This window comes from Pelodiscus sinensis, chromosome 20 (assembly GCF_052426305.1).
Source record: "Pelodiscus sinensis isolate ZL-2025 chromosome 20, ASM5242630v1, whole genome shotgun sequence".
In the NCBI taxonomy this organism is placed as follows: domain Eukaryota; kingdom Metazoa; phylum Chordata; order Testudines; family Trionychidae; genus Pelodiscus; species Pelodiscus sinensis.
In genome coordinates this window covers 480,629-500,631 of record NC_143071.1, presented here as the reverse complement: position 1 = coordinate 500,631, position 20,003 = coordinate 480,629, and the positions used below count along the sequence as shown (strand labels likewise).

Here is a 20,003-nt window from a genome sequence, read left to right as displayed (position 1 = left end):
AGGAGGAAAGAAAAAACAAGAGTTGTAAACAGGAGCGTGGCAAGACTGAGAAAGATCTGGAGAATGAGGTTTCACAATAGACAGTAAATTAAACACAAGCTCTTTGTGCAATACCAGAACAAAAAAAGGCATAATCTTGGATGTAATATATCACATACAAAAGAAAGATGTTAAAAATTAATGTTGCATAGTCAAGCACGCCAAAGGTAGAAAATTCCAGAATTAAGGTGACCCCCGAGCACCTAAATTTGGCTCACCTGCGCATATGCATTATGACACAGTCTTTAATTACAAGTTCCCATTTTATCCGGAGGATGACTCAGAAATTGGGTTAGTGATAAATAATGAAGAAGAAAGGCCACTGATCCAGACCTAGATCAGTTGGTAATCTGGGCACAAGCCAAAGAACAAAGAATGTAGGTCATATTTATAAAATGGAAAAACATGAGAAGTCCTGACACACCTTAAAGACTAAGGCTACATCTACACTGTGCTTTCTTGTGCAAGAACATATGCAAATGAGGCATGGCAATGAATATCGCCACGCTTCATTTGCATACTTAACTAGCCACAATTTTTGTGCAAGGGGCTTTTGCGCAAGGAGTAGTCTACACTGCTCCTTCTTGCTCAAAAACCCCCTCTTGCGCAGGAGCTGTTCTGTCACTTATTTTCAGGAAGAAGGGCTCCTGCGCAAGAGGGAGTTTTTGCGCAAGAAGGAGCAGTGTAGACAGCTCCTTCTTGCGCAAAAGCCCCTTGCTCAAAAATGGTAGCTTATTAGGTATGCAAATGAGGTGCGGCAATATTCATTGCTGCGCCTCATTTGCATATCTTCTTGCGCAAGAATGCGCAGTGTAGATGTAGCCCAACAGATTGGGAAAGTTTATGATCTGCTGAAAGTCATTGTTCTATCTACATGCGCGTCTCTTCAGTATATATGAAGTTAGGAGGTTGTGCTATACTGTTGTCACTAAAACATACTGTTAATCTGGTCAATCAACCAGATTTTAGCTCCCCCACAGACTACAGTAAGGAGAGTAGCCAGTGCTTAGGCCGGCTGTCAACTATCAACAGCCACTGTTCAGCCAGGGAGCTACAATGCAATGACTTGCATGGGGAATTGCTCAACCTTGCCTGGGGCTCAGCAATGCCCCCAGACATACCTGGACTTGCATTCTCCAGGCACCTCAGATTGAGGGTATAAAGGAGGCCAGTGGCCCTGTGCTTCTGCTTTGCCTTTCTCCTGCCAGCACCTTTGCTGTGAGCAACAAGGACACTGAGACAGAAGACTCCAAGGGAGGGAACTGGCCCAGGTTTCAAGGGTGAAATCTGATACTGTCACCTGCAATATCCAGGGGGGGTGAGAAAAACTGCTTCACGGGATGCTGCTTAGTCTGACAGGGCGGAGACTTCAGACTGGGGGCCTGTTTTGTGTCTTGGCAACTAACTGACTTTTGGCCTAGTACTTAATATCTCTCTTTGGTAGTCAATAAACAGTTATCTTTACCAGCGAGCTCACCTGACATGCTTAGCAAGGGAGCTTGCTCCAGTGTCACAAAGGTTGGGGTTTAGCCACTTTCCACTGATGAAGCGATAAACCAATTAATAAATTAGAAGGCATATTTGGAGACAAGTTCTGGGAGCTGGAGGGAGGATTTGGCTGGTGCCTTATTCTGTGTGCTTCAGGGGTGGTTCTAGGATAGGAGTGGGCAATAATTTTTGCCTGGGGGCCACTTCAAAACATTTTGAAGTAGCCCCAGGCCACCCCAAAAGGGGTGGGGTCTAAACAGGAAGGGGCGGGGCTAGGGTTGCCAGATGGTTTAACCAAAAATACCAAACACCCCCCTAAAAAAAAACCACCAGGGAAAAAATTCTTGGGGCGGGGGGAGGGAAAGGACTCCAAGAGTTATTTTCGCCTCCTGGCATAGGAAAAAAACACAGAAAATACTGGGCATTTTAAGTGTCTGATATTTTCTGAATTTTTTTTTTTTTACTGGACAGGAAGCGAAAATATCAGACTGCCCAGGTCAATACCGGACACGTGGCAACCCTAGGCGGGGCTAGGGGGTGATTGGCCTGGGGGTGAGGGAGATTGGCCTGGGGGTGAGGGAGCCCCTTTGCCCCCCTTCCCACTAGGCACCCATACCCTGGAAGAGGCTTGGCACGCTTCCCTACCCCTAGGCCAATCAGGGCCTGGGGAAGGGGGAGCACAGGAAGCCTCCTCCCACCCTTGGAGGAGCATGAGGCATTTTGACAGGGCCTGGGCAGGGCAAAGAAAGCTTCACGCAGTTCCCCCGCCCCCAGGCCCTGATTGGCAAAGCCACCTCTGCTTCCCCCACCCACACAAGTAGCGCGCGGCACTTCAAAGTACCACATGCTCCTCGCTGGGCGGGAGGAAGCTTCGCACACTCCCCTCCCCCAGGCCAATTAAGGCATAGGGACGGGGGAGCAGCAGGGCCAGATCCAGCCCGCAGAGGCCCTTTTGCCCACCCCTGCTCTACGCTGGGTGTGGGGCTCCACATGCAGTTGTGCTGAGTGATCACTGTGTCCAGAGGCATTTGCTGCTTGTCACCAGCAAGACATTGGCAGAGACAACCCAAGCAGGAGAGAGTTAAGGGGGCCACTGCTGTGCCACCGTCCCAGGCTGCTCTCTGGGGATCCCGTCACACTGGTTATGGGGAAAACTGTCTATGATCTTGTAATCTTGTGATGTGCTTCATAATACGTGTACACAAGGGAGGCAAATAAAGGGTGGTTGTAATTTGTTCTGTTGCTTTAAAAAGCAAAACTGACAACATGTATAGGAATTTCATCATCTGGAACCATACCAAGCCATACTTGGACAGCAGCTGGAGGGGAGTTAACATGGCAATCTGCAGTTATAGTAAATGATTACCCAACGTGTGGACCAGCCGTGCAGGAGAGGAAATACACAATTAGCCAGATACAGTAACTGCAAAGTACAGTGGAAGGTACAGACCCTTTTGCCTCTGCTCAGTCCCTATCCACCATATCTCATCTGTCCATTTTCCCCTTTGGTCCTATCCCTGCATAACCTGGTCCTATCTTCCTCTGCTATCTCTGTCCCTTCAACTTGCATCCCCCCACATCCTACCAGCCCTTTTCTCCATGCCTGTGTATTTGAGCAGGTCAGGCTGTGTCCTTCTTCTCATGCTGCCCAGGCACCAGCACAAGAAGCACTGTGAGCACAAGGGAAGCATCCCGCTGTTCTCAGTTATGGTGCTAGATGCCCCAGCAGTTCTTAACTGGTACCTGTACCAATGTTCTGCTCAGCCGCAGCTTACCCTGAAGCCCAGGGTGGAGCACGCTCCACCACGGTGCAGGGCTTCCAGTTTTAACTGATAAAACACCAATAAAATACCCTATTAAAAAAGAATGTGTGTTTATGCAATAAATATCAGAATGGTTAATTGTATCTAAGGGTTATCTACACAGAGCAGTTATATGGACCAGGGAAGTGGGATTTCTAAAGCACGCTATTGCTCATTAATTGGCCTTGTATACACTGTTGGTGCACACTAGTGGTTACCGCATGTGCTTTAATATAATGCCCTTAGCACAGCATTAAATTAAAGTGCACTAGGGAATGTTACATGATCAAATTTATCGGGAGAAAGTACTGAACTCCCCCCCCCCCCCACCCACACACACACAATTTTTGGCTATCTACATAATACTAAAATATTACTCAAAATAATCCCCATCACTGTATCTTTAACAGGGTGCCTTGCAGAGTGGGCCAGGCCCCTCCCTAGTCCAACTAATTCAGAGTGAGCTAGGAGATGGGGACTAGCAGATATTCTGCCTTTGCCTACTCCCTCTTGAAACAGCAGACACCAAGGAGAAGGCTGCCAAATCTGAGCCTGAGGATGAAGAGGGGTTAGCTGGAACTGGTCTCATGCCTCCAGAGTGCTCTCTCAGGGTATGGCTACACTACAAAGTTTAATTCGAACTAACGGACGTTAGTTCGAATTAACTTTGATAGGCGCTACACTAGCGCTCCGTTAGTTCGAAACTAATTCGAACTAATGGAGCACTTAGTTCGAACTAGGTAAACCTCATTCTACGAGGACTAAGCCTAGTTCGAACTTACTAGTTCGAATTAAGGGGTGTGTAGACCCTTAATTCGAACTAGTGGGAGGCTAGCCCTCCCCAGCTTTCCCTGGTGGCCACTCTGGCCAACACCAGGGAAACTCTATTGCCCCCCTCCCGGCCCCGGACCCCTTAAAGGGGCACGGGCTGGCTACGATGCCCGTGCCAGGTGCAAGCCTGCCAGCACCCAGATAGCAGACCCTGCACCTGGCACAGCTCGAGCCAGCCACCCGATGCCCCCCAGCCCTCCCCCTCTTCCCAGGACCAGGCTGGCGGCTCCCAGGAGCTTGCCCGGGACCGCAAGAGGCGGGCACCCGCCTGGTCTAGTGCGGAGATCGTGGACCTCGTCCATGACCTCTGCACTAGGCACAGGAAAGTGGCCGTCTAGGGCAGGAGAGCTGCCAGCCTGGCCACCCAGGAGCAGGTGTGCATGAAAATCAAGGTGGTCCACTGAGACCCCCGACCCTGAGCCCTGAGCTTACAATGGCCGTACTGGGTCAGACCAAAGTTCCATCTAGCCCAGTAGCCTGTCTGCCGACAGCGGCCAACCCTAGGGACCCTGGAGGGGATGGACCGAAGACAGTGACCAAGCCATTTGTCTCGTGCCATCCCTCTCCAGCCTTCCACAAACTTTGGGCAGGGATACCACTCCTACCCCCTGGCTAATACCACTCCATGGACCCAACCTCCATCACTTTATCTCACTTCTCTTTAAACTCTGTTCTAGTTCTAGCCTTCACAGCCTCCTGCAGCAAGGAGTTCCACAGGTTGACTCTTTGCTTTGTGAAGAACAACTTTCTGTTACTAGTTTGAAGCCTGCTACCCATTCCTTTCCTTTGGTGTCCTCTAGTCCTTCTATTATGGGAACTAATGAAGAACTTTTCTTGATGCACCCTCTCCACCCCACTCATGCTTTTATAGACCTCTATCCTATCCCCCCTCAGTCTCCTCTTTTCTAAACTGAAAAGTCCCAGTCTCTTTAGCCTCTCTTCATATGGGACCTCTTCCAAACCTCTGATCATTTTAGTTGCCCTCCCCTCTCCCACCCTCTCTCTTCCCCTCTCCCACCTCCTTTTCCCAGTCTCCCCCAGTTTTGTTCAATAAAGAGAGATTCTATTTTTGACCATACGTTTTCTTTATTTTGTACATCAGGAAGGGGGGCTAGGGAAGGGTAAGTGGAAGGAGGTGAGGGAGGAATGGGGTACGAGCCCCCGATGGGGAGGACTGGGCTGGCTCTGCGTGCTTCTGGGGGTGGAAGCTCTCCTGCAGCCCCCCAATTGCCCCCTCTCCCCAGACGGCAGCCTGTGGCAAGTGCAGCCGGGCAGATGGCCGAGTGCTGTGATGTGCCCAGTGTGGGCACTCAGGGCACTCCAAGACAGGACTGCTTTGCAAGCGGGGCACCCCTGAGAACTGTCTGTCCGGGGTGTGGGTCAGGTCCCTTTAAGCACAGCCCTTGGCTAGCCTGAGGCAGCAGCTCCACGCTCTAAGTCCTCATCTGATGCCCTGCCGGCACTGCTTCCGGCCATCCTTAACCCCAGTTCAGGGTCCACTTAATGTGGACATGCTACTTTGAATTAGCAAAACGCTAATTCGAACTAGTTTTTTAGTCTGGATCCGTTAGTTCGAATTAGCTTAGTTCGAATTAGCGCTGTAGTGTAGACGTACCCTCACTGCTGGAGGTGCCAAGCCCCCACAGCATACAGTGACTTCAGGAGCAGTTGTGAGAGCTCAGTACTTCTACATTCAGTCCTCAGGGTGTCAAACTGGACAACCAGCAAATGAAGAACACAAACTTAGTGGCTAAGAGAGAGCCAGAGATATGAAGCCTATCATAAGAGGCACGGTGATAGAACCATGTACGATCATGGTAACCAACCTGTATATTGTGATTGACTGGTCGATTTCAGGGAGAAAAACCAGTCGATCATGAGGTGTTCCAGCCTCCCCGCGCCCCCCCCCCCCCATTCCCTCTCACCCCCAAGAAGGAGCCTGCGCTGGCATGACAACCTCCTGGGAAAATTGAACTAGTGCCAGCTTGCTGTGGCTGCGCTCCTGATCCGGCATCTCAGGAAGTACGTGCACCGCTCCTCCCCTCCTCAAAACAGCGGGCTTGCTTCCTGAGACACCAGCTCTGGCACAAAGCCGGGGACTTCCTTCCCCACGCTGCCTTCCTGCGCCGGGTGGGGAGGGGAGGAGAAGTCCTGGGGCTGCATGCCAGATCTGACTTCTTAGGAAGCACGCCATCTGTTTTGGGGAGGGGAGGAGCAGCGCGTGTACTTCCTGAGACGCTGGATCTGGTGTGCAGCTGCAGGACCCCCAGGTACCAGCTGAGCTGTCCCGGCTCCCTCCCCCTTTCCCCACCAGCATCCTGCCCCTGCCCTGCCCAAGCCCCCACCAGCACCCTGGGCCCTGGCCAGACCCCAACTGGCAACCTGGTCGCTGGCCAGACCCCCACCAGCACCCTGCTCCTACCTCCTGGCCAGATACCCACCAACACTCTACTCCTGCCCCCTCCCTCATGGCCAGACACCTACTCCTAGCTTGCTCCTGAATCATATTTTCCACCCAGATTCTGCACCCCCAGCTCTATCCCACTCACTGGCAGCCCTGTTCCGCACACTGGATCCCTTGTTTTTGGCCCCACCTCAAAGTGTAGAGGGGCCCACAAATTCCACTAACCCTGGAACTCAGAAGAGTTAATCTGGCCTGAGGCCTTGAACCTTGGTCCTACCTACCCTCCCCCCCGCCATGGGGCTACAGTGCCAGAGGAGTGAGGGTCTCAGTTGAAGCCACATCAGTAAGGCTTGGGGGGGGTTGGAGGGGTTGTTTCTTTGTATCTCATTTGTATGGTCCCCAACTGATTTTTCTGTGGGTCAGTGACCTCTGACCCAAAACAGGCTCCCTGCCCCTCCCATAAAGACAGTGCTGAAACATTTTGTGTTTGACATAATATTTTATTTAAAAATGAAGCCTGGCCAACAAGGCCCTATCTGACTGCAGCATCATAATATTCCTGCAGCCCCCACACACCCCAACCCTGAGCCCATCATACACCTGAACCCCCTGCCCTAAGCCTCTCACAAATTTCCAACCCTGCACTCCCACATCCCCAGTCTTCTGCTACAACACTCCGGCACCATCCACACACTGAACCCCTTGAACTCCTCATACTCCCAACCCCCCGCCCTGAGCCCCTCATACATCCCAACCCAAACTCCTGCACCCCTACATCCACAAGCCTGCGGCTGGCTCAGCACCTCAACCCTCCACCTCACCCCAACACTCTCTAGCCTGGAGCCCCCTCCCTGAGCCAGCATCCCCTACTCTACCGCCTCCTGCACCCAAATTCCCTCCCAGAACTTGCACCTCTCACTCCTTCCCCACTCGCACAGAACTCCTTTGTGTCCAGGCCAGGGAAAGCAAATTCCTCTGGCCATGGGGCTGTGCAAGGATGGAAGGAGAGCTAAGTTCACCAGCACTGGGGCTGCTTGGGTAGTGGGCAAGAGTCAGTCCACCTGCTGTAGTGGAGAAAGTCAGCTCTTTTGCAGGAGATCATAGACTCACAGAACACTACAACTGGAAGGGACCTCGAGAGGTCATCGAGTCCAGTCCTCTGCTCTCACAGCAGAACCCAATACCATCTAGACCAGTGGTCCCCAACCTTTTGGGGCTGCCGGACACCTGGGGGTGAGGGCCGCACATGCACTGGATGCCCAGGGCACAAGAATGGCTCAAGCTGGCCCTGGTCACTAGGCAGTCGCACATAAATGCCCCGGCGGGCGCCATGGCACCCGCAGGCACCGCACTGGAGACCACTGGTCTAGACCATCCCTGACAGATGTCTATCTAACCTGCTCTTAAATTTCTCCAGAGATGGAGATTACACAACCTCTCTAAGCAATTTATTCCAGTGTTTAACCACCCTGACAGGACGTGTTTCCTAATGTCCAACCCAAGCCTCCCTTGCTGCAATTTAAGCCCATTGCTTCCTGTCCTATCATCAGAGGCCAAGGAGAACAATTTTCTCCCTCCTGCTTTTAACACCCTTTAAACACTTGAAAACCGCTATCATGTCCCCTCTCAGCCTTCTCTTTTCTAAACTAAACAAGCCCAGTTCTTTCAGTCTTCCCTCGTAGGTTATGTTTTCTAGACTTTTAATCATTCTTGTTGCTCTTCTCTGGACCTTCTCCAATTTCTCCACATCTTTCTTGAAATGTGGTACCCAGAACTGGACGCAGTACTCCAATTGAGGCCTAATCAGTGCAGAATGGAGCAGAAGAATGACTTCTCATGTCTTGCTCACAACACTCCTGTTAATGGATCCCAGAATCATTTTTGCTTTTTTTGCAACAGTGTCACACTGTTGACTCATATTTAACTCATGGTCCACTATAACCCCTAGATCCCTTTTTGCAGTACTTCTTCCTAGACAGTCGCTTCCCATTCTGTGTGTGTGACTGTTCCTTCCTAAGTGGAGCACTTTGCATTTGTTCTTATTAAACTTCATCCTATTTACCTCAGGCCATTTCTCCAGTTTGTCCAGATCATTTTGAATTATGACCCTGTCCTTCAAAGCACTTGCAACCCCTCCCATCTTCGTATCATCTGCAAACTTAATAATTGTACTCTATGTCATCATCTAAATTGTAGATGAAGATATTGAAAAGAACTGGTCCCAAAACTTACCCGTGAAGAACCCCACTTGTTATGCCCTTTCAGCATGATTGTGAACCACTGATAACTACTCTTTGAGAACAGTTATCCAGCCAGTTATGCACCCACCTTATAGTAGCCCCATCAAGCTTGTATTTCCCTAATTTATTGATAGGAAGATCATGTGAGACTGTATCATAGGCTTTACTAATGTCTAGATATAATACATCCACCGTTTCCCCTTTATCTATGAGACTTGTTATCCTATCAAATAAAGCTATCAGATTGGTTTGACATGATTTATTCTTTACAAATCCATGCTTGCTATTACCTAATCACTGTATTCTCTTCTAGATGTTTGCAGATGAATTCCTTATTTCCTCCCTTATCTTTCCTAGAACAAAAGTTAAGCTGACTCGTCTGTAGTTTCCTGGGTTGTCCTTATTTCCCTTTGTATAGATGGAGCACTCTGCATCAAAGGGGGACTTCATAACCCTATGAAGGGTGACACTGAGGTCCCATGCTGGAACAGAGCCAGTAACAAATGGATTTGTACTCACACGGCCTTAAGGAATTTGGATGACGTTGGACTGGAGAAGATGGAGTGGGATTGTTTGTGAATGGCATGCAAATATTGCTGCCAGCTGGACCATACTTGAAATAAAGGAACCCAGTGTGATTTGAATTGCAGTAAGTAAGTAGTCCAGAATATTTGATACCAAGGCCTGTACTGGCTCCAGCCTGCTTAGGGCCAATCATATCAAGAATCAAAGAGGTTTTCCTTGTGGGAAATTTCCTGCTCTAAGATCTCCTGACCATGCAAAGAATAATCTTTTCCACAGTGCTCAGCCACCCATATCCAGGCCATTAGGGAGCAACTTAGAGTCAGGCGGAGAATCTGGCCTTGATTCTGTGACAATAACTCAGGGGTAGTCTGGAGTTTAAACCAGTCGCTAACACAGGGGTGGGCAAAAGCCTCTCTGGCCTGCAAGGCAGTTTCAGGCCCCACCCCCTAGCTCCTTGCCTGGAGCAAGAGAGGGGCACAACCCTTCAAATTGCTTCTATTTAAAGGGCTCGAGTCTTCCCCACACCTTGCCTAGCAGCTCCGGGAGAGGCACAATCCCTTTAAATAGAAACAGCTGAAAGGGCTGGGGGTCTCTGGTTCCCTAGCAACATGCTAGAGGCAGGCGAGAACTGAGCCCTCCCAGCTGTTTCTATTTAAAGCGCTCTCCTGTTCCCCTGTTGCGTTGCCTAGCAGCGGTGGGGAAGGCACCAGCCCTTTATACAGAAACAGCTGAAAGGGCTTGCAGCTGCCCCAGCCTCTAGCATATTGGTGGACTGCGATCCCTTTCAGCTGTTTCTATTTAAAGGGCTCATGCCTTCCCCAGGACTGCTAGACAACGCATTGCCTAGCAGCCCAGGGAACCAGGAGAGCCCTTTAAATAGAAAGAGCTGAAAGAGATTGTGGTGTAGTGTTTTAGTACCTTGTTGGTTATGATGCTTGGGCTGTGGGAGATGGCCCAGCAGGGGTTATCCTGCCGCTCCCAAGATGGTAGCAAAACCGATTATACAAGTTAAGGGAAGAGAGGGACAAAGGACTTGTCGGTGGGGGGAGAGCCAGTTGCTGTCTGGGAAGCATGGAGAGAACAGGCTAAGCTGGGGGCTGGGGGTGATGAACCCTAACCCTAGGGGCCTGAGCCATCCTGGCCCTGCCCCCAGTAGCCACATCACATATATGCTGTGCTGTATTCTGGAAAATCAATAAACTGGCTGGTGGAGATTATTCTGGCTGCTACAGGGGTGCAGGATCGGGGAAACCCCAACTCACCGTCACAGCACTAGAGGCCGGGGGAGCTGCAAACCCTTTCAGCTGTTTCTGTATAAAGGGTTCTCTTGTTCCCTGGGGCTGCTAGGCAAGGGTTGCTTGACAGGCGCAGGGAAGGCAGGAGCCCTTTGTATAGAAGCACTTAAAAGGGCTTGAGTCGGACTCCCTAGCAATAGCATTAGAGGCTGGGGGAGCTGCAAGCCCTTTTGAGTGCTTCTATTTAAAGGGCTGGTGCCTTCCCTGCGCTTGTCAGGCAACCCGTTGCCTAGCAGCTGTGGGGAACAAGAGAGCCCTTTAAATAGAAACAGCTCAAAGGGATCCTGCGTCTCCAGCAATGCAGTAGGGGCACAGGGAGCTGCAAGCCCTTTCAGCTGTTTCTATTTAAAGGGCTCTTGTGTTCACCCAGCTGCTAGGCAAAGAGGTTGCCTGACAGGCACAGGGAAGGCGCCAGCCCTTTATATAAAAGCACTTAAAAGGGCTTGCAGCTCCCCCAGCCTCTAATGAGTTGTTAGCCCTTTCAACTGCTTCTATTTAAAGAGCTCGCCTGCTGGGTGGCTGCATTGCCTGGCAGTCACCAGCAGGTGCAAGCCCTTTAAACAGAAACAACTGAAAGGGCTCACAGCTCTCAGTCCCACTGGCCCATTTCCTGGGAGCTGCCTGGGAGGCATGAGCCCTTTCAACTGCTTCTATTCAAAGGGCTTGTGCCTGCCGGGCAGCTGCCAGGCAATAAGTTAGAAGTGGGGGGCATGGCTTGATTCTCCTCTCCTTTCACATATGTGGTGGACAATGCTCCAAGTGACCTCCAAATTGAACTTATTGACTTGCAGAGTGATGCCTTGCTTGCGGAGCAATACAAATCAACGCCACTTCTGGAATTTTATGCATTTCTCAATGAACAAAGCTTTCCAAAGATCAAGGCTCATGCTCAAAAGATGCTTGTATTGTTCCGATCAACTTACATCTGCAAGCAGACATTTTCTGTGATGAAATTCATTAAATCTAAGAACAGCTCTTAGATCGCTGATGACCACCTTGCAGTAGTGCTCCACATGGCAACATCAGAAATGACACCTGACTTCACGTCCCATGTTAATGCCCAACAGAGACTTTTTTCTTCACACTGAGTTGCACTTTTTCTTTTACACTTAAATTTAATGCACATAAGTTGCATTAAACTCCGGTGGGCAATAAGTTGTATATGGCTTCTGCCAGTGCTTATTAACCAGTGCCTCTGCAGATATGGCCATTTAAAGCTCCTGTTGGCTGTGGACCACCATTCCTAGCCCATGTGAGCTGTAGGACATGGTGTCCCAATTCACCCACTGCCCATTGGCTAGAGATGGTGCTCCATGGTGAATGGGAGGTTCAAGTGGCTGTACCAATGGAGGTGCATGTAAATAACCGGGGCTAACCCTGGTGAACCGTGTCCACTCCGCGGGTCGGATACTGCCCGTCACTGATGTAACTAAAAGTTTAGTGTTAGTGTTGTTGTTATTACAAATGTTACAAGTGTTCTCAAAATGTTAGTGTTATTATTACCAATTTTACAAGTGTTGCCTTATATGATAACCTTTGGATAATGTTGTATGCAGTTAATTATTATTAAAATGTAATTACTTTGTTGTGTAAAAAACATATTGGCATCTTTTTACAGCACACGGACCGCCCCTTCCGCCTGAGGCCCCGGCCCTTCCGGGTCGGCTGGTAGACACTTCTGAAATTTGTGAAGTGGCCCCCCCTTAAAAAATTATTGACCACCCCTGTGCTAACAGCTACAGGTCATATTTTCACTCCAAATTATAAATTCTACTTTTGTTTGATAGATTAATCAAATATATCACTGATCATGTGTTTTGTTTCTTCAACAGTCTAATGAGAAACTGTATCTCTTTTTATGTCTATAATGTGTCTTGTTCTATTGTAAGCCCTAAAGGATGTGAAATGCTTATACAACCAGAGATGTACAGACTATGTCCACTAGATTAAAAGAATATAAGGGATTTTTTTTTGTTTTCTTTCTTTATGATTATTGCACTATAGAAAGTGCATCACAACGGGGAGAAGAATATTACACAGAACAGAAAGGGACATTCTGGGTAATCTGGTATTGGAAAATATAATCACATAACCAGAGTAAAACATTGAAATATTAAGAAAAATTGCTTACAAATGGGAGTGGAGGATTCCAATTATTAATGTGGGCTAATGCTGACATACAATTTTTTAACTCCGCAACCATGAAAACCCTCAGAGACATATGGAAGAAATTTGTTATACAACATTGCCATCTACAGGAAATCAATGGAAGAGCAGATGAACTAAGCAGAAACCAGAGTGCCCTGACAATCAGTATCCAGGAGAAAAGTGATAGAAAAGTAGCCGTGTTAGTCTGGTGTAGCTGAAACAAAATACAGGACTATGTAGCACTTTAAAGACTAACAAGATGGTTTATTAGATGATGAGCTTTCGTGGGCCAGACCCACTTCCTCAGATCAAATAGTGGAAGAAAATAGTCACAGCCATATATACCAAAGGATACAATTTTTAAAAAATGAACACATATGAAAAGGACAAATCACATTTCAGAACAGAAGGGGGATGCCGGGGGGGGGGGGGGGGGGGGGGGGGGGGGGGGGGGGGGGGGAAGGAAGGTGAATGCCAGTGAGTTAATGATATTAGAGGTGGGGAAGGGTAGATGTCTGAGAGTTAATAGTATTAGAGGTGATAATTGGGGAAGCTATCTTTGTAATGGGTAAGATAGCTGGAGTCTTTCTTAAGTCCCCTGCGGAGAGTGTCGAATTTTAGCATGAATGCCAGTTCAGAGGATTCCCTTTCAAGTGCAGATTTGAATGTCTTCTGAAGTAGGATGCAGGTTAGCAGGTCATTGAGACAGTGTCCTTTCTGGTTGAAATGGCGAGAAATAGTTTTTTCTTTGTGATCTTGTCTGATATCTGTTTTGTGGGCATTAATCCTTTGGCGAAGTGTCTGAGACGTTTGTCCAATGTACATAGCAGACGGACACTTTCGGCACATGATAGCATAGATTATATTTCTGGAGGCACAGGAATATGTGTTCTTGATCTTATAACTCACTTGGTTAGGCCCAATAATGGTGTCAGCAGAGTGAATATGTGGACAAAGCTGGCAGCGGGGTTTGTTGCAAGGGAAAGTACCAGGGTTGGTATTAGTGTGGTATGTCCTGTGGTTGTTGGTAAGAATCATCTTGAGGTTAGGTGGTTGTCTATAGGAGACTATGGGTCTGTCTCCCAGAGCTTCTTGGAGTTCAGTGTCCTGTTCCAGTATAGGTTGTAATCTATTGATAATGTGTTGGACAGGTTTAAGTTGGGAGCTGTAGGTGATGACAAGTGGTGTTCTATTGTTGGTTTTCTTGGGTCTGTCTTGTAGTAGATGGTTTCTAGGTATTCGTTTGGCTCTTTCAATTTGCTTTTTTATTTCTCCGGGTGGGTAGTTGAGGTTTATAAATGCTTGGTAGAGATCCTGAAGTTTCTGGTCTCTGTCTGTGGGATTAGAGCAGATGCGGTTGTATCGAAGGGCTTGGCTATAGATGATGGATCGTATGGTGTGTGCTGGATGGGAGCTGGAAGCATGTAGGTAACTGTATGAGTCAGTGGGTTTTCTGTAGAGGGTGGTGTCTAATTTTCCATTGTTGATTTGTACTGTGGTGTCCAGGAAATGGATCTCTCGTGTGGAATGGTCCAGGCTGAGGTTAATGGTGGGGTGTAGGTTGTTGAAATCTCTGTGGAATGTCTCCAGTGTTTCTTGGCCATGCGTCCAGATCATAAAGATGTCATCGATGTAGCGTAAGTAGAGAAGGCGTAAAAGGGGACGGGAGTTGCTTTCCAGGAGAAAGATTGCTTTGACGTGGACCCCTGGAACTGAATACATTTACAAAGAAGCTGCAGAATCCAGAAATACTACAAACACTTGGACCAGCTATGTGGAAAGAACCCAGTTCCAGTGTTAACAGGACAAAGAAGAAACTGTAAGATTTCATTTCACAGATTGTATTTCTCTTTCTGTTCTTGAATATAAATGATAAAAACAAGGAGTCCAAATTCAACACTATCAACTTAGGACTATTAAGGATTTCAACTGGTTAACGCATTAAAAAGGCAATTTTCCCTCTCTAGATATTGACATCTCCACACCAAATGCTGTGAATGATCCACTTCCTCCCTGACTTAATTAGCTTCATTATCACAAGCAACTTCTCCTTATATATACTCCTGCATATAAAACTGAAGAAGTGGTTTTTACTCACAAAAGCTTATACCCTAATACATTTGTTAGTCTCTAAGGTGTCACAGGACTCATCATTTTTGTAGATACAGACTAACCCAGGTACACATTTGAGACATAAATAACAAAGTTCTCTTGTGAGTCCACACTTTTTAATGAGACCTCATGTTTTGGATTTTAACTAATGCTACATGCGTGTTCTCCTTTGTAAACTCAAGCAAAGCAGCCTAACAGAGATTTAAACAACTTTCAGCAATTTCTTTTGACATTTTAAACTGGACTCTTCCATACCAAACTATTCAAATCACAGGGACCTATCTCTTAGAAAAGTATTTGAAATAAGACATCCTCACTCCTTACAAAATGAACTGTTAGTGGTATTACAAAACTGATGACTGATGAGCATAAGCAAATGTAATAAGAAACTTTGCTAATTTGTATTATTATATCTTATAGCTGTTGAGCCTTAACCTTACCTATGACAATTGCTAGAAAGACTACATGAGTGTGTTCAGTACATACCTAGAAAATGTGATGTGCCTAATTTTGACCTATACACTGGATATATATTTATATGTTTTGAATGAATGAATGAATGAATGAACTGTTGATTAACATCACTAAAGTGTCCTGACTTGCGAAATACTGTCCAAAGTAAAATCTGACCTGAAAAAAATCTAGAATTAAAATTCAGCTTTAAAAACTAACTAGCAACTCAGCAAATTCATAAAACTGACCCCATTCAGACTTACAATTGGAAAACACGGTTATATATAAATATAGTATAACCATAGAACATATAAAATTATGTTATTGTCAGCAAGTGACCTGTGTTATCTGGATTTAGAGCTGTATTTGTTAGCTAAAGTTAGAGAATGTATTTAAGTACATTCCAGCAGGCATTTGAAAGAGACCCATGCCTGTCAGATTAAGAGATTCAAAGGTGAAAAGGGACCATTGTGACATAGGGTCTGCTCTCCTGTGCAGCAGAGGTCATACAACATCTCGAAAACAACTCCTAGAGCATACTTTTTAGAATTTTTTTTAAACAATTTTGTGAGGCATTCTTTAACTGTTTAAAAATTTACACCTTATTGCCAGTCTGTACATAAGAACATAAGAATGGCCGTACTGGGTCAGACCAAAAGTCCATCTAGCCCAGTAGCCTGTCTCCCGACAGTGGCCAGCACCAGGTGCCCTGGAGGGGATGGACCAAAGACAATGATCAAGTGATTTGTCTCGTGGCATCTATCTCTAGCATCTGACAAACAGAGGCCAGGGACACCATTCCTACCCCCTCGCTAATAGCCTTTTATGGACCTAACCTCCATGAATTTATCTAGCTTCTCTTTAACCTCTATTATAGTCCTAGCCTTCACAGCCTCCTCTGGCAAGGAGTTCCACAGGTTGACTATGCGCTGTGTGAAGAAGAACTTTCGCTTATTAGTTTTAAACCTGCTACCCATTAATTTCATTTGGTATCCTCTAGTCCTTATATTATGGGAACTAATGAATAACTTTTCTTTATCTGCCCTCTCCACACCACTCATGATTTTATAGACCTCTATCACATCCCCCCTCAGTCTCCTCTTTTCTAAACTGAAAAGTCTGAGTCGCTTTAGCCTCTCCTCATATGGGATCTGTTCCAAACCCCTAATCATTTTAGTTGCCCTTTTCTGAACCCTTTCCAAGGCCAAAATATCTTTTTTGAGGTGAGAAGACCACATCTGTACACAGTACTCAAGATGTGGACATACCATAGTTTTATACAGGGGCAGTAAGATATTCTGTGTTTTATTTTCTATCCCTTTCTTAATAATTTCTAATTTTCTATTTGCCTTTTTGACCTCCACAACACTGTGTGTGGATGTTTTCAGAGAGCTATCCACGATAACTCCAAGATCTCTTTCCTGATTTGTCATAGCCAAATTAGCCCCCATCATACTATATGTATAGTTGGGGTTATTTTTTCCAATGTGCATTACTTTACACTTATCCACATTAAACTTCATTTGCCATTTTGTTGCCCAATCACTTAGTTTTGTGAGATCTTTTTGAAGTTCTTCACAGTCTGCTTCTGTCTTGACTATCCTGAACAGTTTGGTATCATCCACAAACTTTACTACCTCAGTGCTTGCCCCTTTCTCTAGATCATTTATGAATAAGTTGAACAGGATTGGTCCCAGGATTAACCCTTGAGGGACACCACTAGTTACCCCTCTCCATTCTGAAAATTTACCATTTATTCCTACCTTTTGTTTCCTGTCTTTGAACAAGTTCTCAATCCATGAAAGGACCTTCCCTCTTATCCCATGGCCATGTAATTTACACAAGAGCCTTTGGTGAGGGACTTTGGTGAGGGATCCCCCTTGTCCACATGTTTGTTAACCCCTTCAAAGAACTCTAATAGATTAGTAAGACAGGATTTCCTTGTATTTGTCTAGATTCAGCTTCCAGCCACTGGATCACATTGTCCCTTCTTCTCCCAGGACACGTCCCCTCCCTGCGGTTGGCTCCATTCCACTGCCACTGCTGGGTTCCAGCCTGCAGGGCTTGGACTTCGGTTCAGGCCTGCTGGGGCTCCCCAGCTGCCATGGCCTTGCTTCTCCCCAACCCGACTGCGAATCCCCGGGGACAGGGCTTGCAAACTGCCTCACTTCAGCCGTGCTCTACCAGGGAGCCACAGACATGGGCTTGCCAGCTACTCCACTTCTGCCGTGCCCTGGGGATGGGGTTTGCTAGCTCCACTTCTGCTGCACTCTGCCTGGGAACCCCGGGAGGGGGCTTTCCGGCTGCCCTGCTTTTGCCGCTGGCTGCCCAGCTGGCCCACCCATCCAGGGCTCCCCAGGGATCGGGCTTACCTGTGTTGCTGCTGCCCTGCTGGCTGGGGCTCCCGGCGATGGGGCTCCCAGCCGGTTTACACTCCCAGGCTTTCTGATCCAGAAACATCCATGGTCCTGCCAGACCACAGATGTTGCCGAGCCAGAGAGTCCCAGATATCAGAGGTTCAACCTGTAGTTGTAAAAAATGAAACAAAATACAGGACTATGTAGCACTTTAAAGACTAACAAGATGGTTTATTAGGTGATGAGCTTTTGTGGGCCAGACCCACTTCCTCAGATCAAATAGTGGAAGAAAATAGTCACAACCATATATATGGTTGTGACTATTTTCTTCCACTATTTGATCTGAGGAAGTGGGTCTGTCCCACGAAAGCTCATCACCTAATAAACCATCTTGTTAGTCTTTAAAGTGCTACATAGTCCTGTATTTTGTTTCAGCTACACCAGACTAACACGGCTACATTTCTATCACTTGTAAAAAATGGTGACTGCAATTCTGAGTTGCATATCACAAAGCTCCACACAGTATGAAGCATCAATGTAATAGTTCTGCTTTCTTTCAAGGACTCGGATGAGATCACAGCTATAATACTGAGTTCAAATCTGTGTCATTCATTACAGAAAAGATATTTAAATATCTGTGGGAGTTCAGAATAAAAGCAATAAATTTGATTGGGAGGTAGAAGGATCAACTGGTGAGGACAGCTAAATCTGCATAGCTTAGACAAATAACAACAAACAGGGTGGGAGGCATGACAAAAGTCAATAAAATATATGTGTAAACATCAAGAAAGGACATGAACCAGGGATAGGACCAGACCCTAGCTTGCCCCTGGATTGTAGGAACATCAAATTGGCTTAAAGCCACCTTTGCTTCCTCTCCAGTCTTGCACTGAGCACTTGTAGTACCCTGGTGGGCCAAGCTTCAGTATCCCCATACATCATCAATAAGTTAAATAAGGATCTACAAGGGGTGGGGAACCTTTTTTGGGTCAGGGGCCATTGATCCACAGAAAAAAAATCAGTCAGGGGCTGAAGCAAAAGCAAAAAAACAAAACAAAACAAAAAAAACACCCACACCCCAAAAGCCTCCAAACCCTTATTGATGTGGCCCCCTCGACTGAGGAGAAAGATGCTTCCTCACATTCTCCTCCGACACTAGAGTCTAGGCGGGGCCTAGCCTAGTAGATTGTGTGTGTGCTCCAGCCCCGTGGTGCAGTGGCGGGAGAAGGGAGCCCTGAGCCACAGGGGCCAGATCTAGGCAAGCCGGGGACTGCATCCAGTTCCCCACCCATGCACTACAGTGAGCAATGCCGCTTCTGGGGGGGGGGGGGTCTAGTTTATTAAGGGACAGCCTAATGAAAATACAGGCAAACCTTCACCTCAACATCCTAGCTGGGCAAGAGAGTCAGCCTTAGTTTATCCTTTCCAATCCAGGGCCCCCCACTTCCCTCCAATGTGGTTCTCTTGGCTCAGTCCCTTCCCTGAAGTCAGGCCTCTTGCCAGTTGTGTGAGGAGTTTCCTTTGCTGGTGCCAGAGGACTGTGGAGATCTGTCAGTTGCAGCTCAGCACATAGCTCCTAACAGACAAGGCATCCTGAAAGAGCTCTCCGTAGCCCACCACGCACCTCCAGGCCCCTGCTCCTGGTTTATTCTCCCTGTCAGGAACTGTCACAGATAGGCTGGTCCCTGGCAACCCCCATCGGGGCCAGCCTGTGTGACAGATCTTGCTTAGGGTTGCAAACTCTCCTGGACCGGATATCATTGCTGCAAACAACATCCAGTTCGTCTGGTCAGGAGAGTTGGCAACCCTCATTCTTTCTCCAGCTATTGAATGTTTTGCCCACAAAGAAAATTTGCATAAGAAAATCTATAAAATAGCAAAGATAACAGCTTTGGGTAGCTCAAGTTTCTTCACACCTTTTGTACGTACTGTGTTTCCTTAGAGTCTGAGTGAGCAGTTCTGGCTTGAAGTGTCTTCAAAGGAGTGTCACAGAAAACTTCAGCACAAAATGCACCCTGACCTGAAAGAAAACAGGTAAATGAAGCAAAAACTGCCATGACATATTAGCACTATAAGAAATACAGACAAATCAACAGTTGTTTTTTTTTATTTGGGGGATTTAAAAAGCAAACAATCTGATCAGATTACATCACAGGTATATTGTTCCAGCATACGTAATGAATATTTTAAGAGTACTGTAGATAGTCTTAAACATGCAGGTACGGTAGGGTAATCTAACAGTATATGCTTTCTATTTATCTTCAATAGACAGAAATACTTCTAGATAATGCAATAGGGTGCATGCTTCA

The 20,003-nt window shown here is 47.0% G+C and overlaps 1 protein-coding gene and 1 long non-coding RNA gene across 3 annotated transcripts in view; one reads left to right on the top strand and one right to left on the bottom strand.

Moving 5' to 3' along the window:
* CCDC57 (coiled-coil domain containing 57) overlaps window positions 1-20,003 on the bottom strand; it is a 173,555-nt gene that overhangs the window by 85,125 nt on the left and 68,427 nt on the right. For both annotated transcript variants that reach the window (XM_089771854.1, XM_089771855.1), the window contains exon 13: window positions 19,611-19,714. In XM_089771854.1, the coding sequence (XP_089627980.1) occupies window positions 19,611-19,714 (104 nt within the window). The remainder of the gene's footprint in view (window positions 1-19,610; window positions 19,715-20,003) is intronic.
* The window catches only part of LOC112543743 (uncharacterized), a 73,763-nt gene that overhangs the window by 26,997 nt on the left and 26,763 nt on the right, over window positions 1-20,003 (top strand). The window contains exon 3 of the long non-coding RNA XR_012896946.2: window positions 19,637-19,728. This is a non-coding gene — a long non-coding RNA (uncharacterized LOC112543743). The remainder of the gene's footprint in view (window positions 1-19,636; window positions 19,729-20,003) is intronic.